This window comes from Lagopus muta, chromosome 6 (assembly GCF_023343835.1).
Source record: "Lagopus muta isolate bLagMut1 chromosome 6, bLagMut1 primary, whole genome shotgun sequence".
NCBI lineage: Eukaryota > Metazoa > Chordata > Aves > Galliformes > Phasianidae > Lagopus > Lagopus muta.
The window spans coordinates 50,014,889-50,041,481 of NC_064438.1; the positions used below are offsets into that span (position 1 = coordinate 50,014,889).

The 26,593-nt window shown below is 46.7% G+C and overlaps 1 protein-coding gene across 7 annotated transcripts in view; it reads right to left on the minus strand.

Annotated features, from left to right (window-relative positions):
- Positions 1-14,633: 14,633 nt before the first annotated feature.
- LOC125695252 (uncharacterized) overlaps positions 14,634-26,593 on the minus strand; it is a 35,408-nt gene continuing 23,448 nt past the window's right edge. For 5 of the 7 annotated variants that reach the window (XM_048949458.1, XM_048949462.1, XM_048949461.1 and 2 more), the window contains 9 exons: positions 26,408-26,482; positions 25,397-25,497; positions 24,416-24,508; positions 23,145-23,277; positions 22,486-22,596; positions 21,174-21,329; positions 18,978-19,099; positions 17,483-17,668; positions 14,634-16,071 (listed from right to left, as the gene is read on the minus strand). In XM_048949458.1, the coding sequence (XP_048805415.1) occupies positions 17,488-17,668; positions 18,978-19,099; positions 21,174-21,329; positions 22,486-22,596; positions 23,145-23,277; positions 24,416-24,508; positions 25,397-25,497; positions 26,408-26,482 (972 nt within the window). In that variant the 3' untranslated portion in view covers positions 14,634-16,071; positions 17,483-17,487. The remainder of the gene's footprint in view (positions 16,072-17,482; positions 17,669-18,977; positions 19,100-21,173; positions 21,330-22,485; positions 22,597-23,144; positions 23,278-24,415; positions 24,509-25,396; positions 25,498-26,407; positions 26,483-26,593) is intronic. The other 2 variants (XM_048949463.1, XM_048949465.1) reach the window with 2 other exon arrangements.

Sequence of the window (26,593 nt, forward strand, 5' to 3'; positions counted from 1 at the left end):
GTGTTCTTGCTGATGGACACCATTTCTGTTTGCTACACAGGGCTTGCTCCTCTAGAAATCGAATTTAAAAAAACCCATTTGAACTGACCAGCTTAAAGCTTTTCCTATAAACCCATTTTTTCTCTCTCTTCTGCTCTTGTCCTCTTAGAGATTTCCATTTACTTCTTTCACCTCTCCATGACTCTCTGAAGTTCATGCCAGCTCCCCTCCAAATACCACTCAGTTGTGGCCTTGGGCTGTGTTCCCATTACACTTCAACTCCTTGTTCAGCAGATGGGACACAACAGGGCACACTGAGCACCCAGAAAGGCCATCATTGAGGAAGATAAATAGCAGTGCATTCCTCGAAGTCATTTTCACCCAAACAGAACAGAGCTCTTGAATTGCAATAACTCTCCTAGTGGACTAATAGAAAAAACCTTATCACTTAGCAGAAAAGCTGAGCTCTCAAAAGTATTCATTAACATCAGAACAGCTGTGACGGGGAGAGATGAACTCTGAAAGGGAGGAAGCAATAACAACTTCTTGGGTAGAACAATATTGGTCCTGGAGCCTTCAAGAGCTTTCAAGCCCTGCCCCAAAGGCTGGAGACCAACCCTTAAGCCCAACTGGCAAGAGCAGCACAGCCTCAGTGCTCAACCAAGAGTACAGATTAGATAAACTATTGCGACAAAGGTAATAGTGCTACATCCTACTTAATGAAGTTCCTGGTCTTTGGCTTTACTACCATCCCCTCTACCCTACACCACAGCCACAAGAAGCATGGTAGGTTATATCATCTTCGCCTACCTGCACAGCAGATCCCTTGTCCTTGGCACGGTCCAAACCCCAATCGTATGTGCTGCTCCTTGATACCCTGCATGAGGCTATCCAGACTCACAAACATTGGTGGTAGTTTACCACTTGCTATGTTGAGCATTTGGGCAGTGACACGAGTGTTTCATTGCATTCAATCCAGAAGGTTCCGGCTTTTCCCCTGCTTGAGACGAGGTCCTGCAGGCACTACTGTACCACACACTGGCCTTGACATCCCTTGGAGAGGAGACAGATGTGAAGGGAATGTCATCTGGAGATGATGAAAGTGCCATGGCTGCCCTACCCGATACAGGCAGTTTTCTGGAAGCATTGCAGGATGCTCAGTAAGGGGCACCCACCCACTCCACTTCCAAAGGACCACAGGGTTCAGGGTAATTCAAGAGAGGCAGGATCCACAGACTGGCACTGTGATTTCACTCACTGGAGCAAAGAGAGCCATAAGAGTCACAGAAAAAGGGATGGGGGAAGAGAGGGAAGGAAATCAAACAAGTGTAACTCCTGAATGCTCTGGGTAGGTTAGACCTGCTCCTAGAGGGACCTTAGCAGCTTTTGAAGATCACACAGAATCACAGAACCGTAAAGGTTGGAAATGACCTTGGGATCCTTTAGTCCCAACGCATCTCAATACATCCACTGATCACATCCCTCAGTGCCACATCTCCATGGTTCTCAAACACCTCCAAAAATGGTGAATCCACCTCCCCGGGCAGCCTGTGCCAAAGCATTACCACTCTTTTAGAGAAAAGACAACCAAAGTTACTCTTTTGGGTAACTCTGTTAATCCTGCCTGGCACAAACAGTAATCCAGATAACCTTTGCTGTACCGCAGTAAGGAAAACATTGGAGATGCCCTAGAGAAACAAGGCTGCAGAAATACAGTGAGGATGAGAGAGCAGCCTCCAAGTACCTACAGTGCACATAGCTGCACTCAAAAGTCTTTTGTTGGTCTTTGTTTAACTTTCCAGCTCAGGATCTCCTTCTGATCCATTATAATACCATAAAGACAGAGGTATTACAGGGGAATGCAGGGACTGCCCAAGTTCCAATTTTGTTTGATTTGATTTCTCTCAGAAGCCTCTCTTGAGGAGCTCAGATTGCATTTACTTAGGGAACATTTTGTCAGATCAGCATGTACAGCACAAAATCAATAGGAGCTTTTAAAGACAGACAAGATTCATCTGTCATCCAGAACAATGTCTGAAGCCAACTTTTTTTGGGTAGAAATCACAATTTACAGGAAAAAAAATAGTCTCCACCTTCCACCTCCCTCTGAACTTCAGTCTCCATGTCCCTGTGGGCAAGGGACGCAGCCCATCTCCCCATGTAACCCAATCAATTAATTCTGCATGAAATTGCACTGTTTCTGACTGAGTACTTCTTTCCAGTGTAAGTTTCTACTATCTCACATGAGCAACTCACTACCACAAACTTCAGTTCATTATCTAAAATGACACTAATCTCCTACTTTCATACATTTCTATATAGGCTGACTTGAAAAACAAATTTCTGCTTTCAGTAGTATGCAAGCAATGTTTCCATGCTAATAGGCAAATTAGCATTAGGAAAATCAACACACAGCAGATTTCTGCAATCTGTTTACATCCCTTTGCATACAGGGAAAAAAAAATCCTTAATGGGGATGCTTTCAAGACAGAAATGGAGGCAATAAAATCTATAGGTTTTAAGTAAGAGAAGTAATACTTGATATTTACGTAATTTCTTAGTCTACCATCCTTGCATCACACCTGTACACAGTACCCCCTCTTACACTCCATATCTAGTCTTTTGTCCATTTTCAGACCTTCAAAGAACACTTCTCTAGACATGGAACATTTTTTCCTCCATGGAAAGATGCTACATCAGGGTATTTTGTTTGGCCAAGTCACAGCATCTGGGATTCAATATAGTCAAGTTGAAGTGAGACCTCTTTCCTCTTCCCATGCTCTGCCATGGTGCATGCACTGGCTCCCACTGTGGGTCCTGGTCATTATTTCTCCTGTTTACTTTGCCTTTGATTAATACATCAGGGACTGTGCATGTCCACAGTGCTGTAGGAGCTTTGTCACATCATGGAAGAAATAGAGTGCAGACTCCTTTTTACTCCAGGCTTGTGAGCCTTCAGAAACCTCAGTGTTCCAGTTATATAATTCTCACTTAATGTACAAGTGAATTTAATAACCAGAAAATATGATACAATTTTACAGTCTTACCTCTACTTCCTGTATTCAGGACTGGAATTTAGGACATCCAAAGTCCTGAATCCCTTGACTTCTGAAGCTTTTTGTAAGACAAGAACAAATATATCAGTGTGTGCCTGAAAGGCCAAGGCTGAACATCAGCCCCCAGAGGTCAGTGTGGCTGATCTTGGAGCTAAGCAATGAGCTGCACAGAGCTGTTGGAGTTTGGGGTTTCATCTTTCCAGACAGCTCCACCAGCAAGCCCGTATGTGGGCACAGCCTGGGCAAAGACACCAGGGGTTCCATGATTGACAACAGGAGCCAGGAGCACACACTTGGGTGCAGAAGGGATGTCACAGCTGTGATAGAAAGCCCAAGAGATGACCCACATGGTCAGACCACAACTGGCTCACTACCACCACCTCTCTATTGGGTAGTGATGCGATGAAATCAAGGCAAATGCTTGTTTTCCATTGATCTGGAGGCAGAGCAGCCATTGCTAAAAGCTCTAGCACCATTGCTGACAAATGATACCTTGCAGAGGTTCAGCTGGCTGAGTGCCACGTTTCCACGTGGTCAGCAGTTCTTAATGCAGTTTCACTTCTCACTCGGAAAAAATTGAGCAGAAGGGATCATTCCCCTTTCCCTGGGGAACAGGGAATACAGCACCAACCATGCCAAGGAGTGTTTTAGTATTTCCACAACCTGAGGCAGAGATCACAGGGAGGGGAAAAAAAAGAAAAAAAAAAGCCCACATACTTAGCAGCCAGGATTTCTTAATCTGTGAAACTTCTGTGCCATCTGAGGTCAAAATGCCTTCAGAGGTAAAGCAGCATGTGTCAAGCTAAAGCTTAGCTCAGCAGACACACAGCCTGGTTAGGAATACTCTGGCCCCACAAAAGGGACCCAGCTCTGCACAGATGCACCTTGGCTGGCCTGCAAGAGCAGTCCTACACACAAGCATCCTGTCCTAAACTCATCCCTGCAATTACACAGCATCACAGAATGGCCAGGGCTGGAAGGGACCTCAAGGATCATGAATCTCCAACCCCCTGTCACATGCAGGGCCACCAACCTCCCCATTTAATACCAGATCAGGCAGCCCAGGGCCCCATCCAATCTGGCTTAGAACACCTCTAGAGATGGGGCACCCACAACCTCACTGGGCAGCTTGTTCCAGCACCTTTCCACTCTCATAGTAAAGAAAATAAAAGTAAAGAATTAGCCACAACTTCCCAAAAAGAGGCCCTTTCCAAGCTGCATGGCCAGACTTCTTGATGTGAGCAGCTGAATTCAGGGTGAGGCATTCTTGCTTTGCAGAGGCTTTGCTGCTCAGTCTGTGTCTGCTCCTCCTTTGTGGTCATTCCTTCATCCATCTGAGTGCAAGAAGTGCTGTGAATGAATGCCATCAAACACAACTTTTTATTTCCTGCAGACAAATACATGCCCATACACAACGTGTGTGTAAATCAGATCAGTAAAGGGAAGAACAGGAAGGAGGGGGAGATGACTACAAAACAGCAAATCACTAACAGGCATTGCACAAAGCCAGTGCCATGGGAAAGTAGCGTTGCTGACTTGCACCAGGCAGGATGGCACTGAGCTGTGAGGCCATCCAGCAAGAGGACACTTACAGAATCATTAAGGTTAGAAGAGATCACTAAGATTATCTGGACCAACCTCAACCCACCCCCACTACACCCACTAACCTCGTCCCTCCATGCCTTGTCTTCACAGTTCTCAAATACCTCCAGGGACAGCGATTCCATCACCTCTCTGGGTAGCCTGTGCCAATATCTGCACCGAACAAGACAGTGACATTTGCACCAAGCTGTACTGAAGACAGATACCGGGGAAACATGATGTTGGTCTGAGGGAATGTGGTGCAGCAGCATCCAACCACTGCATGGAGCACTGCCCCATTATTTCTGACAGAGCGCGGGGTACTTAATGGGAAATCAAGTACCAAAACCAGCTCTTTGTCCCTGAGAGCTGAGGACTGATTGCAGCCACCTCTGCCACGAACTGTATGAAAAGTGCCAGAGCACAGATGCAAGGCAGATGGCAATTTCATCAGCCCAGGAACGCACATAGCCTGCGAGTCCTCCATCTCATATTTCCTCTGTCCTCTTTCTCCCTTGCTGTTCAACACAGGTCTGTAACTTTTTGTGGAAGAGGTGGCCGTGCACAAGGCTGGCTCAGTGCCTGGAGAACCCCACTTTTCAAGTGGATTGAAGCTGTCAATTGTGCAGCAGCACAGAGTGGCACACAGATTTCCCATGCCACCATCCTGCTGGCATGCAGTGTGCATCCATGGGGTCAGCCGGCAGCTAGCAAAAAATTAGGACACCAGAGCTTATTTTTATTGGCCTGCCTCCACACAGCTGAATTGTGTTTGAATTGCTTTGTGTTTGTTTGCTTTAATTTTTCCCTCATTACAGTAAAGTACTGGCAAGAGAACTTTCAGCCATCTCATGTCCCATTCAGCTATCACCAGCTAAGAAAAAAGAAATCAGCCCTGAACAGTCAAAAACTTACTGAGTTGACACAACGCAGCCCATATTGCTACAGCTTTACCTATCTGTAATCACAGCAGTGATTTCAAGTCATGTTCTGCACAGATTTAAGCACGTAGATAAGCTGTGTTTCTACAAAAACAGTCCACTTTACATGTCCAGCACAAGGCACATTAAGATACGCCTCAGTTCATAATGCAAGTGGAACTGAGCCAAGCCAAAAAAATTCATGAAGAAGTGATTTGCAATTTTTATTTTTTTTTCCCCCCAGGCCAAGCTAGATGCTTAACAATACCACTGCAGACATTGCATTATGCTTCACTCAGGGAAGAGGCATTTAGCCTTGTTCCCTTGGAACAGCCATCTGTTTGGGTGGCCCCTTGCCCCCAGAACCACAGCACAGCAGATCTTCCTCTCTGAGCACCAGGGAAAAAATCTGTGCTGTCCTTTACAGAGCAGGAGGTGAAGCACAGATGTGACCTGTCCTGCCAGCTCCCACCTCCTTCCCACACCACTTCTACCATGACAGTGAGCAGATGCATACTAGGATCTCTGAGCAAAGTGAAGCGAGCCTGGAAGCACAGCTTCACGCTCCCATGCTGTGGTCAACTATGAAGGAGAATCTAGGTGTGATTCCCTTCTGCACTTGTTGCCCTGCCTGCAGCCCCCCCAGCGAGACATTCTTCACCCTCAGAAGCAGGAATAAGGAATAACAGAAGTGACAGATGCAGACATCAGAGGCCATGTAAAAGCTTTGTAGAATCTTGTTCCTCTAGCAAGGCCACGTCTCTCCCACAACGCCTTACTTCTCTTTTACTCTCCTTGTGTCACTGTCACTGACCACTCAGCAATTAATTCTGAGTTTCCCTATTTGCTGCACAAACCCGTTTCACTTTTTTCTCCCACAGTTATCTATCTGCTGACCTTGAACAAAACCAGTGAGCTGACATCACAGGACCTAGCAGCAAGGTTCCTCTTTCCCTTGACCACATCTTTTCTCCTCTCTGCTCTTTGCATTGATCTGGGCTGCCTGTGGCACACACGTGCTCCTTGACATTTCAACCCCCCCCAATTTCCCTCACATGCTCCAGCTCTCCAGTATCACTGATTTTGCAGTAATTTAGGTTCTTGAGGGCCAGGTTTGCAGATTTTTTTCAGTGCCCCTATGCACCAAAGCGTACCAAATAGTATTTGCGCACTGGTTCTTCTTTGAGAATGAAACCCAGAGGACCATGAAAGACTCCAGTTCTCCCAGTGCTTAAACACCAGCAAAACAATCTGAGTCAGAGTGCTAAATAACTTCACGGAATCACTAAGGTTGGAAAGACCACTCAAGTCATCCAGTCCAACCACCAAACCATGCCTATGACTGCTCTAGTCTGTGTCACTCCATGCAACATCTGGAAGGGAAGACTGACACTTCAGTCCTATGGATTGAGCAGCCTCCAGCCAGCAACATCAAGTAGGAAAGGCCTCAGTCCACGCTCTATGGGTTTCTACCCAGGCTTATCCAGGAAATGCTTCCTTTCTAAGTATGTCTTTATAGACACCACAAGCTTAAACTGCAACACAACTAATGCATTAATTGCCACATGGGCCAGCCATCAGACTATCCTGGAAAAGGACAAGGACGTAGAAGGCCATTAGGTCTTGAAACACTTTTCTTTCTCACAATTCTACCAGAGTTCTCCTCATGGAGTATATTAAGGCATTTCAGTATGGGGTCATTTTGGCTGAGGGTTGGTTAGCAGAGAAGGAACAGAGAAGAGCTGCTGTCCCTTTGTCTAAGCAGAGTGCATCAACCAAGCCAGACTGGGTAGCATGGTGGGAATAGTACAGCCCAAACTGCACCACATACCCCAGAGCAGATGCTAATCTCCACACATACCCCATGAACCTACCCAAAGAAACTCTACCATTTAGTGGCAGTTTTGCTTTGGGAGGCTTCCAGCAATCTGATATGTTAGTGATATTTTAAGTAATTTTCCTAGACTGTAGCAGAGCATATCCTGCTCAATATCCTAACCCTAGCTCTCCCTCCCCTCCCCCTCAAGACCACAGGTTCCATCAGATCTCCAAGATCATCTGCACATGGGGCAGAGGATGACTGCCACATGAGTGATGTCCCCAGCCATGTGCACCACCTCCTACTCACAACTGTATCATTTCCCCATAGCAACCAGAGAAACTGTTTATGCCATTAAGTAACCCCCAAAGAGCAACATATAGGCCAAGGAGTAATAACATCAAACTAAAGGAAGGTAGATTTAGATTATGCATAAGGAAGAAACTGAGGTCCTGACACCACTGCCCAGCCCAAGGCTAGGCTGAATGGGGCCCTGGGCAGCCTGGTCTCACAGGAGGCATCCAGCCCACAGCATTGCTCCCCGTCCATAGAAATACTAGGAGTTACTAACAGAGGAACAAGAAATTATGAAGATAGAAGTCTGCAAAACAGCTGAGGAAAGAGAAAAACTGTCTTTTCTACTGTGGAGGTATCAGATGAAGACAGGAGGCACAAAACCCAGTGCCAAACAAACAGCATGCTTTCCCACAGAGCATATCATAAGATGCAGCAGCCCTCTGGTGTAGGGTGCTGCATCTGCCAAAAGGTGAGCTGTGCTCAGAAGGAAAGAGACAAGGATGGAGAAAGAGAAACAGGAACAGAACATCATGAGTTCCTTCATAGCAAAAGCAATAGCAAATAAGTTCTGAATTACCCCCTAGAAAAGTGATGGTCAAAAGCCAGTGGGGGAGGGGGGGGAAAAAAAAAAAAAAAAAAAAAAAAAAAAAAAAAAAAAAAAAAAAAAAAAAAAAAAAAAAAAAAGGCATCTACAGGTAGGGACCCTTCCCTTGTGCCAGGCAACCCTTAAATGAGGCATAGGGAGGGGTGGAACCTGTTCACACAGGTGAATTGCTTTCTCCTGTGCTCCCAGGGCTGGCTGTGTCCCTTCACCAGGTGCTCAATGATTGCTTCAGACCATAACTTAGCAATTCTCATCCACTTTCAAATGCAGACACCGCCCTGGCTCAAGAAACGTGTAAGCCATCAACCGTAGATGTCTGGGAGAGTATTTGGGGGGTATATCAAGTTTCTTCATCGTTTCTCTTTTCCCTGGGCATCTATTTTTTTCACTGGTGTAGAGAGAGCTTTGGGCTGGAGAGATCTTCATCCTAAGCAATGCAGCTGTCTTGTGCCACATCCTGGGCTGCCCAGCTGCTTGGGATCATGGATTGAAGCATCTTGCTCCATGTGGTCTGCATTCTGTGGTTAGTTTAATAGAGCCCATGTAGTGCCAGAGGTTCAGGAGGAGCAATGAATGTCTCTGTGAAGGTCACCCTCAAGCTCTGCTGAATCTCTGCTGCACTCAGCTTCATGCTCCAAGGCAGTCTGGGAAGGCAGGTTGGCAAATCAGTCTCCTCATAGTTCTTTTCAAGAACTATCTTCTGCTCTTCTTACTTGTCACACAGTGGAAGAAAAAAACTGACATTATGTTAAATACAGAAAATACAAAGAAAGCAACTGCACTTACAAATTCAAGTCAACTTTAGCTCACTAAAAACTCCCAAATCTTTTTGCATGGTGCTCCAGTTTACTGTGAGCCTGGAGCCCTGCCTTGTGTCCCTGTTTGCAGCTGGGATGTGTTTATGCTCCAGTATTAACAAGAACAAACATCCTGAGTGAGCATCGCTTCTTGGTGAAACACTACAAGAAAGCGAGGCCTTGCAGGAAATCCCACCCTTACACGGGCTCACTTCCCAAGGAGCAAGACCATGGTGGGTGGTGAACAAAACAAAAGCATGATTCTGAGGAGATACAAGCCATTCTAGCTACCCTTAATTATTTTTTTCCCTCTCTTTGCCCTTTTCCTTAGTACAATAGGTCAATGTTTAAAGATTACAGAAGAACAGGAGTGGTTTCGATTCCTTGCTCTTGGCTCCATTGACTCTCCTGCTACATCATGCTTATGGAAACAACTCTTCAGACAAAGGCCATAGAGCCTTTTCCTTCTATTTCTTTCCAGTGGTGAGAAATAATGATCTTTGCACATTAGCACTCAGACAGGCTGTAATGAGCTCAGCCTGGATGTAGGGCTCACAGGATGCTGGCACCACTGGAAGGAGGCTCTGCAGCCTCCAGTCCGTCTTCCCATGCAAAGCAGGATCATCTGCAATGCTAGCTCAGGTCAACCTGTGCTTTTGCCTAATGAAGCCTTGAAAACCTCTGAGTGGAGAGTTCACCACATCTCTGGGGCTGCACAACATCCTTGTTCATGGAACTCAGGGAGACATAACCTGTGCCCGTTTCCCTGTGGTGTACCATGGGCTACTACTGAGAAGCATTCAGTTCTGTTATCATTGCAACCACTCTTCACATAGGTTGCTTTATTCTGTTCTACCAGGCTCAGCAAGCCCAGCTTCTGCAAACTCTGTTCATTAGCCAGGAGCCCTAGGCCCCTCCACTGAACCATCTCACTGGCAGCACATCCATCACAGGGGCAAATCTCTCCTGCACATGTTGTCAGCAAATAAGTTATGAAGGATTGGATTCAGGTTGGATATTAGAAAAAAAACTTCTCTGAAGGAGCCTTCTGTCACTGGAACATGTCACTCAGGGAGGTGGTGGAGTCACCATCCCTGGTGGTGTTCTAGAAACATGGAGACGTGGCACTGAGAGACATGGCTTAGTGGGCAATGTTGGTGGTAGACTGATGGTTGGACTAGATGATCTTAGGGGTCTTTTCCAATGTCAATGAATCTGTGACTTCAGTGAAGATCCCTATGGCCAACAGCTGTGGTTTTCTAAGAAGACAGGCTGCTGCTACTGTCTGCAAGTCCCTTACATCAGCTGAGCATATTGAGGGGAACCGGAGGCACATGGGGGAGGACAGCCTTTGATGTGGATGTCTTTAGCGAGTTCTGTGCCTTTCCAGAAGCAAAGGGGAGACACACTGTGGTACAGCAGGAGATGTTGTAACACTTGGAGAAGAAAGCTGCTGCCATTGACCTACAGTAATTTTTCACTAACGGGAAAAATTATAAACAGAACTCACAGCTTCAGCTCGTTTTCTTCAAGCAACAGCTGCTTTAAAGCAGGCCAAATGTGACCTAAAGTGCTTGTACCCCTCAGTTACACCTCAGAGCAGGTTTTGGCCAGGAGCTGCTCTGTTAGTCATGCAGATATGCAGCCTTGACCAAGGCAAGAGTCCTGCTGTGAGCTTGCTCCCTGGTTGCCTCCCCTGAAGATGGGTAGATCCTGAATGGTGACCATACCCACATTGATGTCTTGCCCTAGAAAAATAAGAGCCTTCTGGAAGACCTCCAGGGACTGCCATTGTCACACATGAGGATCCTGATGCCAGTGGTGACTGATGGATAGTTATGGTTTATAGGCTAGCCATCAACTACACATCCACCTCCTGCCCAATGTACTGTAGCTCAGTTATTGCTACTGTCCGCTGCCTTGCAGGAGGGGTAAAGTGTCTTTTGCAATACAGAGAGTTGGGCTACCCCAAAACAGGCAATAGAAAGGGAATCCCTTCTCACTGCATGTATTTCAGACCTTCTTTGGTGGAAAATTCCCTTTGCACAGCACGAAGATGTCACTAGATGCAGCAATGCCTGGCAGCCCTGGGGAACCTAGGCCATTGGAGGAGCTTGTCCCCAGCCTCACTTACAGCCAGGAGGGAGGGATCCAGCTGCAGCATTTCTGAGGCAAAAGGAGAATTTCAGCAATGCTGAATCCTCGGGAGTCCAGCCTTGCAAAACATCTGAAGCTGACACGAACATCTCTGTATTCACAAAAATGAAAATCAGACAGCATCTGAGTAAAACCAGAGCACTGTTCCCTCATGGCAGCTGTCTGTCATTTCCCCATGGATGGAGGAGCTCCTTTGGGGAAGGGTGTGGCTTTGTCCAAACGAATGACTCAGGCCATACTCTGCCTTCTGCAGTAGCTACAGCCTTGCCTTGACGCAGTGCCCTAAAGCATGCACAACTGTGAGCTTGTATCATGGCTGGCAGCCTCAAATGTTTCCAAATGCTGGGAGTGCCACGTGATTTCCCAGAATCGCTGCTTTTCCCGCACCCTTCCAGCCTCACGAGCCCTACAATCCTACCCAATGCTCTGCGTCAGGGTTGAAGAGGGAAATTCCTAAACACAGAGTTTGGCAGCTCAGCCCGCACTGAAGGTCAGAATGCACATGAGCGAAACAACAGTGTGGGGCAAACTGCACATGGGGAAAGGCAGAAACAAAACGTTGATTCCTAATACTTGGTTAAACACAGGATATGGCACTGCATGAGCAGCAGGGCCACGGAGCTCAGCACCCCCTTCCTGCCACTGTTCTGAAGGTGAAATGAATGATGAGAAACTAGGGATGGGGAAAGCAGAGAGACATTGGGTCTCAGCACAGGAGGAGCTGGGAAAAACACAGTCAGCAGGGGCAGATGAGATGCAGTAGGAGAGACCCGAGGCAGGTCAACCTAAGGAGAGCACGGAGTCTGGAGGAGTTGTCAGCAACTCAGGAAAAAATATTGAATGCACGAAGAAGTCTCCCAGTGAGGAAGGGGGGATATGAAGTGTGGTGGGAATTTAGCTTACTCATGAATTCCTTAATCCTCTGAAGTTTGAGGGGGAATTACAGACAGAAACAACACTTGCTCAAATTCCAGCGGATTCACATCAAGCTGTGGCATAGGCATTGGGGAACAAGTAAAAGGCAAAGCCAGTGCCAGTACCAAGGGATGAAAAGCACCACGGGACATAATTGTAGTGCTCAGAGATGCATCTGCTCCAGCAGTAGCCCTGGCTGTGCAGTCTGTGCCACCCCCATCCCTGCTGTCCCCCTGATTTACTCCCAGCCCTGAGCTCTGCCCCGGGAGAGGTGCCGTGGGGGATGTTTATGCAGCTACACTGCCAAACAAAATGAAATATGAGAATGATAACAAACTGTGCATCCAACTGCAGCCTAAATAAACTGGAGGCTTCTAGAGATGGATTACATCTGCTTGCTTTGTCCCAGACAGGAATTAAAAAGGCTCATTAAGATTTTAGATGCTGGAATGCAAAGGATGCTTGTGAGACCTTCAGGGGCTGCATGCAGGGAGGCAGAGGACAGGATTTGAACTTGCAGCTATCTAGGAAAAAAGATCAATAAGATGCAGAATGAGTATAACACGATGACACAGAAGTAAACAACTGCACAAATATGGAGAGGAAACTGCCCGTCCAGCAGTAACTGCAAAAAGCCAAACACTGCGGAGTAATGAAGGGTCACGAACGGGCTGCGTCAACACATCGCTGTGAAAAAGGAAATCTCTCGCTGGGATTTGCAAAAACGAGCTGACACCTGCCCAGCATGAAAAGCAACTCGGCAGCTCCAGCTGTCAGCATCGAGAGCGGGCTGCTGTCAGCTCTGAGCAACGCGAAGGCAAACGGAGTAGGTGGCTGACCGCCAGCGGCGCCCGAGAAAGCGCTGCAAGAAGCAAAGCCCGGCGGATAGCAGCAGCAGCAGGAGCGGCAGCCAGTCTTCCCGCACCCCGCCCCGCGCTGCCCGGAGCAGCAGAAGGGCCCCTGGCGGCCGTCAGCCCCGCGCTGGGCGCTCCCGAGCGGCGCGTTCCCGCGGCCGTATCCCCACCTGGCGGCGGCACCCGGGGCCGCAGGAGAAGGGACGGGAGGGCGCCCTGCTCTGGGGGACGCCGTTTGTGCGGGGAGCTTTGCTTTACCTTTGTTACGAAACCCTGCGAGGCTCTGTGATGGGTGCTAGAACAAAGCGATACAGAGAGCCGCGGCCCCTTGCAAATACTTGCTTGTGAAGCCGAAGGGGATTCGAAAGCCACCAGGTGGCACCAACTGCGTGACCCTTCGCAGCACGGGCTGTCCCCGGGTGGAGGGGGACCCAGCCCAGCCCCTTTGAGCTGAGCAGAGTCCTCAGCAAAGGTTTCTCGTCCGTGTGCACCTTTACGATCACAGAATGGTTGGGTTGGAAGGGGTCTTAAAGCCTACCCAGTCCCAACTCCTGCCGTGGGCTGTTTGCCCCCATCAGCTCAGGCTGCCCAGGGCCTGACCCAACCTGGCCTTGGGCACTTCCAGGGATGGGGCACCGCAGCTCTCCAGGCAGCAATGCCAGGGCCTCACTGCCCTCTGAATTCTTCGTAACACGGGTGAGCAAGGCAATGGCACGACCAAGTGGTCCCTGTGTAGTAGGAGAAAGCCCTTGCAAAAGGATGCTGAGTTCTGAGCAGCTCTGCGCTTTGGTGGAGCTGCCAGATACCAGGGCAGTGCTCAGTGCAGTTCTGGGGTGGCAGCAGGCCCTGCAAATCAAACAGTAAGGGCAGTGCATACCTCCGTAGGCTATGGAATAATCTTGCAGGAAGATCCTGAACGCAACCCTGCTTTCCTGCCCTCCATTGAGTGCAGCACAAATCCCACCCAAGCGCCTTAACCCCAGCCTGGGGTGAAGCCTAGAAAGGGCTCATATAGGAATGTCAGGGCTCACAATGAAGTGGGTTAAATCCCCCCAAAACAAGAGAAATCATTCACCCCCCATGCTCACAGCTTTCCCTTCCCTGCCTGACCACCCCAGACAGCCTCCCCACTGCTCACGGCACCTGTGTGACACAGGACCTCACCACCTCCTCTCCTGGGAGCCCCCAGCATGCCCCCACATACCATCTGCTCCCCCCAGCAGGCTTGTGGGTGGCTGAGGATGTTCCTTCCATGCCATCTGCCTGTCCTCCCATCCCCTTTCCAGAGAACACCCCAGGTCAAGAAAGCCTCCCACATGCCACCAGCACTCAACCTGGTGGACAAAGCTCCTCACCCAAGGTTGCCTCCTGAAGCCAAGCCTTTATTTGCCCTGTCCACAGTCTGATGCCATGCAGGCCATTAAGAGGCATTACTGAAAGCAGCGCTTATCCTATACAAGCATGCAGAGCAGAAGATGACTGCCAGCCATTCCACCACAGGTCAAATCCATCCCCGAAGGCTCCTCAGCTCTGCCCGTGAGTAGAACATACCCTTGTCTGCCTGTGAATGTCAAGTGGAAGAGATGGATGTGGCAATCAAAATGTCTGTGGCAGGAATCTCTCAAGTGCGGTGGAATTATTTTTAGACCAGACGCGATCAAAATGTCAAAGGGGCTTTTATTTATTTTCTCTGGAAGGTTCGTTGATTGAAATTCCAATAAACAGAGGCTGCCTCTAATCCCGTTGTCACAAAGTTGGGGCTGTAATCACTTCCTGCCCTTGAAAAAATGTGCAATTAGGCAGCATGGGAGGACAAATGACCCAGCGTGCTTGACAGGGCTGTCAGCACTCCCAGCACAGCACTGCACACTGTGACAGGAGTCCACCAACCTGCAGAGCCACCCCAAGATGTGGCTTCATCGCTGGCACATCCAAGGGGCTGTTGGCATGGCATGGTGCTGCAAAGCATGGTGGCACCCATTCAGACCTGCACTATCCCACAGCCCAGGAGCTGGACGTGGCCCCAGCCTTGCAAGCTTGCAGGTTATGCACAGACTTCCCCTTTTCCTATTAGAGAAGAGCCTGTGTTGATGCCAACAGCAACAGTAGATCTGAGGTAGCAGAGCTTTTTTCTTGTTTACGTGGCCAGAGAGGAACAAGTCTATAATGACCTAAATTAAAGGAGGGCCTTGAATCAAATTCAGCTTGAGGGTGTGAACAGTCCATAGATAACTAGAAAGTTAGTGCTTTCCTTAGCAGAACTGCCTATCTACATCTGAAAACAGCACAGACCTTGCCCAGAGGCTGGGACAAACAGCTGCTTTCACTGACTACTTCCCTCAAGGCCTTCCACTCCCTCTCCAAAGGAGCTACTTCACACAGCAAGAAGAAATTTCCAGTAACTGAGGTACAAAAATGAATGCAAAAGTGCTCCAGCACCAGCTGAGAAACTTGTACATGAAGAGCTCCCCATCCCACAAAGAGACTGCCGTGAGCCATCCCAGCAAGGGACACGAGGACAGATGCATCTTCTGCTCCCACTCTTGGGGCTTGTGACCTTAGTGTGACAAGGGAAAGGTCACATTTCTATCAGGTGAGGCTTACAAGGGCTGAATCCTGCACCATGCCCACAGCTGCTCCGTGCTCCCACGGGCTAGGCTCTACAGAGAGCCCTGGGGCAGGTTATCATACTGTATCATCTGCTAGGACACTGTATGGTGCAGCAGTCCCTTGTTAAGCATGAGACTGTATAACAGAAATTTGGCAGAGGGGAACCTCTCTCTCCTCCTCCTCCACACCATGATAGCGCATCCTGGGAATAACCACCAGGACTCAGCTAAGCAGCATTCTCTAAGCAAGTTTAAAGGAATGTCTTTCAGCCATACTCCAGTCAACTTCTGCCTGGTCATTGCATAGAACATTAGGATCTGAGCCGTGTGGTTTTCCTGCAGAAGTGCAGGAATTCTGGCTTCCATTGCTGCCACACGTCTTCATGCATCCAGCTGCACGAGTCCATGAAGCTTCCCAGGAGCTGTGACTGCAGATACTGCTATGTGGGAGAGAGAACTTCATGTTTCTCACAGTAGGTCTGACTGAAAGCAAGAAAAAAGATGTGTAATAAAATAGCACTTGTCAGAACACGTGCAAGAGGCAAACAGCAGAAACATTGCTTCTATTCACAGACTCCTGAATTAAACTTTATCAGTGTTCACGTGTTGACAGTCATAGAATCATAGAATTCTCTGAGTTGGAAGGGACCCTTAAAGGGTCCCCCCTGCACTGAACAGGGACACCCACAGCTCCATCAGGTGCACACAGCCCCGTCCAACTGACCTTGGCCGTCTCCAGGCTTGGGGCATCCACCACCTCTCTGGGCAACCTGTGCCAGTGCCTCACTGCCCTTATTGTAAATCAAGGTCACCTTTACTTAAGCACATCCCACAATCAGTTTCACTGCTACGTATGAGCTGGAATAAGGCTGCCAATCTGTAGCACAAACGTTTCTGCCACACTGCAGCCCAGCCAGTTCTGGGATTTGGGAGCCTATTTACCCAGGGGATTTCAGCAAATAGGAGATTAAGTGATTTACAGTATCTTAAAAGCGTGTTCCTGAACATCTATTCTAAGGCAAAAGTGGTGCTATGTATAAGTACTTTAAAGAGTGGTATACAAGTGGGTGACTGGAAGCCCATTCATTATATCTGAATCAATTTTCATTATAAGGGGAAAGTGTGCTTGCTTATTAATCATTTCTCTCGTTGCTTTCTATTCCTTATAGCAGGGCAATCTGCTGTCTGCTTGTGCCTGGAGCCCCAGGTCAGAGCTCTGTGTCTCTCATCCTTGCTCTGCTAACATGGGGAACTATAAATAAACAGTGACATGGGAGAGCAGAGGAGAAGGTGGTGCAAAGAGACTGTACTCTTCAACCTGAGACACTCGATCTATTCAGCTTAACCAACAGTAGGTGACTGGTGACAATCTGTAAATATTAACTGAGCTTTCTGATAGCAGCGGGCTCTGGCATGGCACAGATAAAACAAAATTCTGTCCAGCTGAAGCTGGACAAATTCAGACTAAATAGAAGTTAGAGATTATTTCAAGTGAAACAAATAGCTCTATGCTCTCCACTGAAGGCTATTTTTAAAGTGGGTATGCACCAGAGCTTGCCTGGTTACATGTGCATGTATCATAACGGGCTAGGAGGGAGAGGAGCCTTGCTGCAGAGATGCACAGACAGGAGGGAGGAATGGGAAGGAAAAGCCCTGTCTTCTCCTTTATTGCTGCTGAAAGCTGAATCACACTTCTCAGCATTCAGTTCCTTTCACCACTTCCAACGTGATGCTTCATGGTGTGGAAATTTGCAGAGAAGGAAAGCATACATGGAGTGTATAGCAACAAGGAGCTCAGAGAGGTGATGTTACAGCCACAGGCATTCCATGCTCCTGGAAGCAGGCATGCCTATGCATGTGCACATCACTCTCAAGCACACTCACACACACCTACCTTTCCTAACAACAAAAGCAGCAACAGCGTTCATACATTCCAGGTTTTACTTCTATATCTTCAAAAAGCAAGTTGCTTTCTGTTTCAGTTTTCCCACAGTTATCACAAAGTATCTTCAATAAAGCAACTCTATCTTCTTTATGGAGCGACCCTTTGATGTCCAACAATGTGTTCAGATGTTCTTCCCTTTTCAAAAGGATAAGAGGACATGTCAATGAAAGAGCCAAGGGAAAGGGTTTGCTTTCACACTGGTGGGCCAGGCCAAGGGTTAGAACCTACTGAGCAGTTTTTTACACTCTTTGGCCACCCAGAACGGGGAAGACCATAACACCACGGCTGTGCATGACATGACTGAACACCAAGGTCCCATGCTCCGTGCACATGAAACTGTGAAATCCTTCACCTCAGTTTACGCCTGGAAAAAAATTGACATCTTCCATAATGGATTTGGGGTAACTCTACATTGGATCATTTGAAAGCATCTATCATTTCTTTCCTCTCCTCACATGGAATTACCTGGCACTGCTTTGCTGATCGTATATATATTGTGCGTGTGTATACATCTATATGTGTGTAATAAGAGAACAAGAACCTTTATGCTGTACCAGATAAACATCTTTTTATCTCAGTCCTGCTTCTTTAAAAGAAGCAAATGCTTTGGAAAAGAATATGGAAACCAGGCCAAGCATAACATGATCTCTTTGTCTTTCTTTTTTGCTTCTGGCAGTCTGCAGTTAAGGGACTTCCTTCGCTAGGGGTTGTATCATGACTGTCATGTTGAATAGGCACTAAGACAATTATCTACCACAAATTGTCTGCTCCTTGTTTGAAGCTATTCACGCTTTTGGCCTTAAGAGCATTCTGTGACAGAGTGCTCTACACTGTAATAATGTTAACTTGAAAAAACACAGTCCCTAGCAAAAGACATCGGAGCTCAAGATGGATATAATGAAAAACAGGATTTGAAACAAATACAGCTAGCTAAAATCTCACCTTCCTAATAAAAGTTGGGTTTCATCTCTTTTAACAACTTCCTATGAAAAATTGAAGTGTATATTCTCACTGGATTAGGTTGAAATAGTTACTCCTAGAAAACAGCTGGTGAAATGTGAAAGCCAAAAGCCAAGTGCTTGGGAGTTATGAAATTCCTGAGTTGAGGATGCTCCTGAAGCTTACATTTGGCCCACATGTGCTGGTAATGTAAAGTGCACCAGTGCAGCCTGTACATTGTTCATTCAGGCATTATTTTTCCACAGTGTTCCTGCTTTTTTGACAGACATTCCATCCTTCACTTTTATGGAGGAACATCTCAGCTCGACTGGTCAATGTCAGGCAAAACTAAGAACCAAATTAAGCTACATTTGCAAATAGGAAGAATGGAGTGCATTCAAAATAAGCACTGTGACTGGGCCAGCACACTGCAAAGAGAATATCTCACAGGGCTGATGTTGTTCTGGTGGCAAGTATCTGTGCAGAAACTACGTAAACAAATTACCTTAGATCAGGAAATTGACTGAGCACAGGCAGCAGGGCTATTTTCATCCCCTCAGCATCAGGAGCTTGAATAAGTCCTAAAATTGCTTTGATGGAATCCATGAGAGTACCAGCTACGGGACTCTGGGAAGAGAAGCAAAGGAGTGTTCAGGGCAGAGGAAGCAATGTATGTTAGGAGGTGGCCTCATATCACATTCAGGTTCTCATTCCATGGGTTAGGAGCTTTGTGGGACTGTCTGTGCATGCACAAGAAGCATGTGGACCCTCCTGGTTAGGAGAAAGCACAGGTTTTCAGGTTTGCAGGATGGCTCAGGGACTACCTGCAGCAGCACAGAATTCCCTTCTGCATTTCCTTTCCCAAAGCAGGCACTCCCTCAAAGGCTATCTCACCCTTTGGAAAAGTTCTGCAGGCCAGCATGTGACAGCAGCCACAGAACCAGCCCAGGGACAGAAGAGTGACCCTGATCAGCTGGTGAGGTAATGCAGATGCTGTAACAGACAAACAAAGCGTTTTGGAAAGGGAAGCAGAGCTGAGCACCGTGAAGGATCTGAGCATGGTGCTGTGCCTGGCCAGCTCCCTCTGAACTGGAGTACACAAAAGAAAAAAGCCTCAAAAATCTAGCAAGACACACACAGCATTTTTAGAAAAGTTGAGGGAAGCAGAATGTGGATGAGCTGCCGAGTGAGGGGTGTTGTTCACATTTTTTCATTGGTACTGTAGTGCAATTAAATTGCCTCTCTGAATTATTGATGCCATCGCATCAACAGAGACTTTGTGACAAAGCAAACCTGGAGAGCAGGCTGCCAAACCAGGCCAGGAGAAGCCCAGATTCTCCATGGGGCATTAGAAACAGCAGACCAGATCTTCTGTGCAGTACATCTCTGCACTGAATATAAATCAAAAACAATAGTAATACTTGCAGACAGCCTTCTCTCTCCTCCTCCGCACTGCAGACACACAAAATATTCAGCTCAGCACAGTGCACACACTGTACTCAGCTCCTAATGCACCAATACTGTAAGACTTCGTATTTGGCAAGCTCACTATTACAAAATGCTAATTAATTAGAAGGTGTCAGATTTTGTTGAGTGTTATGTGGACAGGAATGGTCGGAAGTAAACAGCCTGCAATCTAAAAAGACAAAGAAGAGGCGGCTTGTCAGCAGTGTTTGAATGCTTGTATTGTTTAGGACATGTACTGCTCTGAGGAAAGAAGAAAGGTATTTTCTAATGTTTTCTGAGACAGAGTGGAAGGGAGAGCAAAGTGGGCAAGGAGCAGGTGCAGCCTGAGCAGAAACTGCACGATAAATTCAGTCTGCAATGTTGCACATAGTTCGCATGCATAACCATGTATCTCATTCAACCGAGTATCAGGCTGCCCCCTGCAAGCTGCTTATGCATTTCCTCCCCCAGGTTTTCAGTGCATCTACATCAAATGAGAAAGAGAATAGAGCAGAGACACGAGGGGAACTGTACTAACTAGATGCAGGCTTTTTTCACCCAAGCAGAGCATAGAGCTTTGGCAGATAATTAGATTTCTCATATCTCGTTTATACTACGAAACCAGCTGTCCTTGCACATTTCAGCCAATGCTGATGCTGAGCACAGCACTACTGGTAAATCTCTGATCACTCTAGGAAAGTCAGATCTTCAGTTAAAAAAGCACAGGCAGCTAGCAGCAGCCATGGAAAGGTCTGCAGGGGGGGAAGAGGCCAAACGGGAGAGCAAAAACAGCTGTATCCCATGGCCAGTCAGGAGCAGCCATATGGGGCAACCCATGGAGAAGGTGAAGATGTGGAGCAGCTGATTCAGTTCTTCATTCCAGAGGCTAGAGGGAAAGCACAAGGCAGGAGCACAGCTCTTCAGACACCCCTTCTTCATCTCATGCGTACACGTGCTATGGCACAAAGGCTTGCCTGGGGGAGCTCACAGCCTTAGAGCTGTCTTTCCAATTTAGAGGAATGTATTTCATTCTTATTTCAGTGGCAGAAATGTGAATAGTCACATATTTCAAAACTACAAGCTAAAAGCTTCTGGCAGATAGGAAAAACTGTCTTCCAGCCCGATTTTCATTTCTATGAAGTAGATACCACTGTGGTTAAGACTTCCTAAGCCTGTCTCTTGCTTTCAGAGCCTCGCTCTCTTCCAGTACCGTTCTTCATGACAGAACAAAACCATAACCATATCAAAGACTTACTAAGCTCTCCTTAAAGATGGTATGCAGCATCCTATGATCTTCTTCCATCTTGCTGACAATCTGCCTCCTCCTCTGCACAGACGATTTCCTGGAAGTGGTCAGGAGGGCTTGCACGTATTCGTTAGTAATTATGTTGTTCACAGACTTGACAAGGGCCTATTCCACAGCAATGAAGACCAAATTAGCTCCTCTATATTCAGCTGGATAATGAACAAGGAACAGACCATACCTACAGGATTCTGACCAGTGTAGGCAGGTGATATAAGGCCCATGCAGAAGGATGTCCCATTTCTCTGCTTAAGCATCCCTGGTGTAATACAAGCTGCATGTGGATAACACTGATAATAAGTGTGGAAACATCCAACCAAAAGCAAAGGGACTAGCTGGCTGAGCTCCACTCACGCTTTGGAGCAGCAAGGTAACACTTGGCTTAGCACCAAGCTAGCAATCAGCATAACTTTGGGAGAGCTTGGACTACAGACAAAGCAAGATCCAGTCTCCCTGGAACATCCCTGCTAGACACGTCCCCTGGCCATACCTATGGGCACACCATTCTGGTTGGGCACAGAGCTCACATGAATACTTCTGAGCCATCCACAACCTGCTAAGAAATATCAGTGCTAAGACCAAGCAGTGCTTGAAGAGGGAGGGAGAGTGAACATTTCTAAGGGGTGATGGGCTGCTGCAGAGAAAACACATTTTCATTAGCAGTGGAAATCAGTCCAGTTTTAGGCTGCAGTCCAAAGGTACAGGACATCCCTAGCCCTGTCCAAAAGAGACAAAGCAAGAAACAGATGGCTCTGGCCCAGCACTCCACTGCTGAGCCACTGCTTACCCCAGCACTAATGTGACATAACACCCAGTGACAGGCTCTGAACAACAGCAGAATAACTGCTAATTTTTCCATCCCATTACTGTTTTCCACATTTCAAAACGTTAATTAAAATCAGCACCAACAAAAAGCCTGCAGAACTTGGAGGAAAGAGAAGAAAGGGAGTTCAACACTTATCATACCAACAAAGTGGTACTGGGGCAACTGCAGTATGAGAGACCACTCTCCGTTTGGAAGACACATTTGGTTTTCTCATTTCTTGGTTTCTCTGAGAGATTACAGATAGGTTCTACTGTCATGGGGAAGTAGATGCCCAACTATGAGGGACTGGACCGAGACCACTAGATCTGTAACAGGCCTTCTATTAATAGAAGAAATGGGAGTTCAGTTTATTGTTGGAATACTGCGCATGTAGATATTCATGGACTAGTTTTAGTGACTTCTGAATATCTTGTTCTTACTTTCTTCCTTATTTCTTACCTGATATTTGTCTGCTTTTTTCTTCTTAAACATCAAAAAGCTTTGCTTTAAGAATTCAAGGATGCGTCTGAAACCACTGTCACTCTTTCTGAAATGATCCTTCAGTGTTCCCTGAGGAAAAGAGGCAGAGTCAGAGTGCACATGTGGAGACATCACACAGGCTACAGATGTGGATTGCTGTGCTTTTGCTTTTTCTGCCCTCAGAAAAAAAAAAAAAAAAGAAAAAAAAAAAGACTCCTCCACAAGCTGCAGCATCCTGTACATTTATTTCAAATAAAAGCAAAACATGAAAGACAGAAACAATTCAAAATCAGGAAGAATATATTAAGTTCTTAAACTCAAACCTAGAAGATATAAAACTATGAAAAATGGGCCTTGAATGCCCTCAGGGATGGAGTATCCACAGCTTCTCTGGGTCTTATTCCTGACTACCCACCACCATCTTGGATTTTGTGAGTTATTGCTGCCAAATGAAGACACCCAACTGCTAAGAATGTATAGCATTCCGCTCAAGTGAAGCTCAATTCTTGGGGTCTAGGTCCCCAGAGGTAGTACAGGATACTTATTTCTAGCACAATACCAAGTATTATTATACCCACTGAAGTGGGTGCCTGCCTGACATAATGAAAATATTCAGTATTAACACGGATCTCCAATACCTTGACTTCAGAAGTGACTGTCTGCAGAAAATGCTCCGTAATCTCATCTTCCATCCTGTCTATAAATCTTTGTATCTTAGCATCCTGATCAGTGCTGGCACTACAGAGGTACGTTAACTTATACCAGACAGTTCTGCATAAAAACAAAAAAGGACATTAAAAAATTGATCAGACCAAGTCAGGGTATTCTCTCACATCAAAGCTCTTCCCCCTGCAACCAGCATGACTGCCTGGACACTTGAATAGACACATGCTCAGGTGCAGGGTTATCACAGGGCCTTGGTCACCCACACTGACGCCCCCATCTTTAGGACAGCTCTTATTAAGATGTTGTCACAAGGACACGTAAGCTCAAACACACACAAATGCTACCTGTACCCAGTGAGCTTAGATGATTGAAGAAGATAGTATTTCCAAAAATGAGAAGGCATTAAGAGGCCTTGACAAATGGAGGCTTGGTGAGCATTCTGTGAGTCTCTGACACTCTACAAATACAAGGTGAACAATTGTATTCCATCAGAACAGTCTTCAAGAGAGCAAAACCCAGCTAAAATGATCACTGGTTTGAAACCAGACATTTTACTTTCTGGAAAAGCTCAATGTGTAACTTAATTTTTAGTATCACTGTAAAGAATTACATAAAACGGTCTCATAAGTATTCAGTTTAGGATCCAGCAGTAGCAATATACACATACAACAAACAAAACAGCTACAGGCTCAGTGCAAGTTTCAAGTGTCAAATAAGTGCTGTGCATATGGTGGATTTGGGCATTTTGCTTACTCTGGAGATCCTCAGATACTTTTACACAGAAAGAACAGAAGCAAGCTCATTTTCTCTATTGCTGCAAACACTTCTGAAATTAGTCTGGAGGTGCAAAAAGCCTCCCCCACCCTTCTGTGCTTTATTGCTTCCTTCCTTCCAAACAGCCTCAGGAAAATCCTGGCATGTTCAACAGGGTTTCATTCAGCAAAGCACTTGAGCGTGGGCTTACCTCGAAGTACAGAAGCACATGCATCTCAGTGCAATTTATGGAATTTTCCTAATGAGGGATAATGAGGGATAGGAAGGGAGGGAGATGCCTAGGGTCAAAGGAGGGTTGGCCAGGACAAAGGCCATAGCCAGCTCCTTCCATGCTTAACATTCATCATGTGGTGTGCATGGAGCTCCACATCCAGCTGGAGGCAAAGCCAACTCCTCAACAGAGTTAGAAGAAAATCAGAAAGTAGAAAGTTCATTTCACTTCAGATGCCACCAGGGCCTGGTTCCTTACCTGAGAATGCTGAAGTTCTCAATGATTTGCAAGCTGCTGGAGATCCCATGGAAGCCGTTATGCTGGAGAATGCTTCTTACTTTGTTTTCATAGCTAAATCAGAACAGGGTGACATATTTTTAAGCTGGTGTGTTCTGTAACACATCTGACAGTGTGTCAGATAGCAGCAAAAGGAAGAAATACTCTGTGATTGCTTATATTTGAGTGTGTATAATTTCACTCTCTGAAAGAGGACCTAGAGCAAGGCAAAGATGGTCTCTGTCCTGCCCAGCTGGTGAGGAGGGAGAGCACAGCAATGGATGGGGACAGCCCTTGAGCTGCCTGGGTGCCACTTCTACGGATTAAGAGGCAGGAGGTTCATTTTATCATTGCTGCTGCCACTGCAACACTTGCTTCTGGCTTTGCTGATGAAGTTGCAGAACACTGAAAGCCTTGGCATGCACAAACAACCCACAGAGTCTATTGATCGCTTCATCGTGGCTTCAGTCTCATAAGTGGCTCCTGAACAATTGCGTATTACAGGAACTTCCTTCCTTTCATAATGTGAGAAGGAAAGGATCTTAAATCATGAGAAGCAAAAAGATCTTAAGTCGTGTCTCTTTCTGAATTACTTCATCTTCAACCAGCAGCACTGGCCTTTTCTGCTTTGCAGGATACGAAGGTAGGGAGATGCCTAGGGTCAAAGTGCAGATGAAGGGAGTAAGAAGAAATGGTGAGAGGACAGAAGCTGAGGACAGAGTAGTCATCATCCACCAAGAAGCACAGCAGAGCAGAGCTCTCACCATACCCTGCCAGGAGGCAGCACCAGGCATGGGAAGCACAGGCAGGGCAGGAAGAGCCAACCCTGACCATCAGCCATGAAGCTGCCCCTCTTTCTGGCTGTGGTTAGGATCTGAAAACAGGATTGCCAGTGGCTTCACCAGGATTTCATTCTGCTGAGCACTGAGGACATGTCAACAGGGAAAATAGCATCCCCCTTACCTGCCCAGGAAGCTCAGGTACTCCTCCAGGCATACAGCTTCCACCTTCTCCTTTAGGCTCTCACTGACGTGCTGGGCTGTTTTTGTCTTCTCTGTTAACATCTGTGGATTTCAAAGTCTTTTTTTTTTTTCTTTATGCAATGAACAGAGATACAGCTCAGGTGCCTACAAGCAGGCGGGCTGCCAGGCAGCTAAAACCCAGCCCACCTTGGGCAGACTTGAGCTGGTAGCAACTTAATGCTGCCCATTAGTTGCTCTATGGAAACAAAAGCTTGCAAGGGGGAGGGAGGCAGATGGAAAAAAGGAGACAGACAGACTCAATGTGCTGTGCTCTCTCAATGCTCTGGGAAGAGTCAGCAAGACACAAAGGGTGACATCAGTGGGTTTTTCCACTGCTCAGAACAGATGTGTCCCTTCACCAGAAGAGACAGGATAAAACACACCACACCAAAGTGCCGAGAATCCACAGCTGATGAGTTTCCAAAGCATGGTGCTCATTTTCTATTTCATCTTTAGGAAGTCAGCCTGAGAAAATTGAGGAAGTGACAATTTCATGAGGGTTGAGACCATTTTATCTGGTCCAAATGAGACCATTTTATCTGATCTCTTCATCATCTACCACAGAACACTCAAACCTACCAGCTGTGTACACAACACAGCCAAACCCTCAGGGCTGAGATATGGCCAGATGCTGGAGATCGGACCACCATATCTACAGCATCTTAGTTGATGTTAGAGCCCTATCAGCTGCCATCTATCTAGCTCCTGCCAGGTGTAATCCCCAGGATTTGTTTCAATGCTTTTGCAGATCTTGATCCAAACACTCAGGAGAAAAGCAGGTGTGAGAGCCAAGAGAAGCAGTTAAAATGTGGCAGCTGACTTGCAAGCTTCTAACACACTGAGCTGAGCACAAAGCACACAAAACCAGATCTCTTCAATTACCTACACAGTTGCGTGCAACAATGCAACTGCCCCAAAAGATGTGAGCTTTTCAACTTCCTCCCCAGTTTACCTGAATGATTGCAGCATCTGTGCAAGGGGTTTCCCCAGTATTAAAGGCTTTGTTCAGGGCTTTCCCTACTTCCTTCTAAAAAAAAAAACCATATATATTATTGTTATAATAAAGAAAGAACAGTCGAGATGTGATGGCATTTGTAATGACTTAGGTTTCCCAGCCTTTCATTATGCATTTGGACTA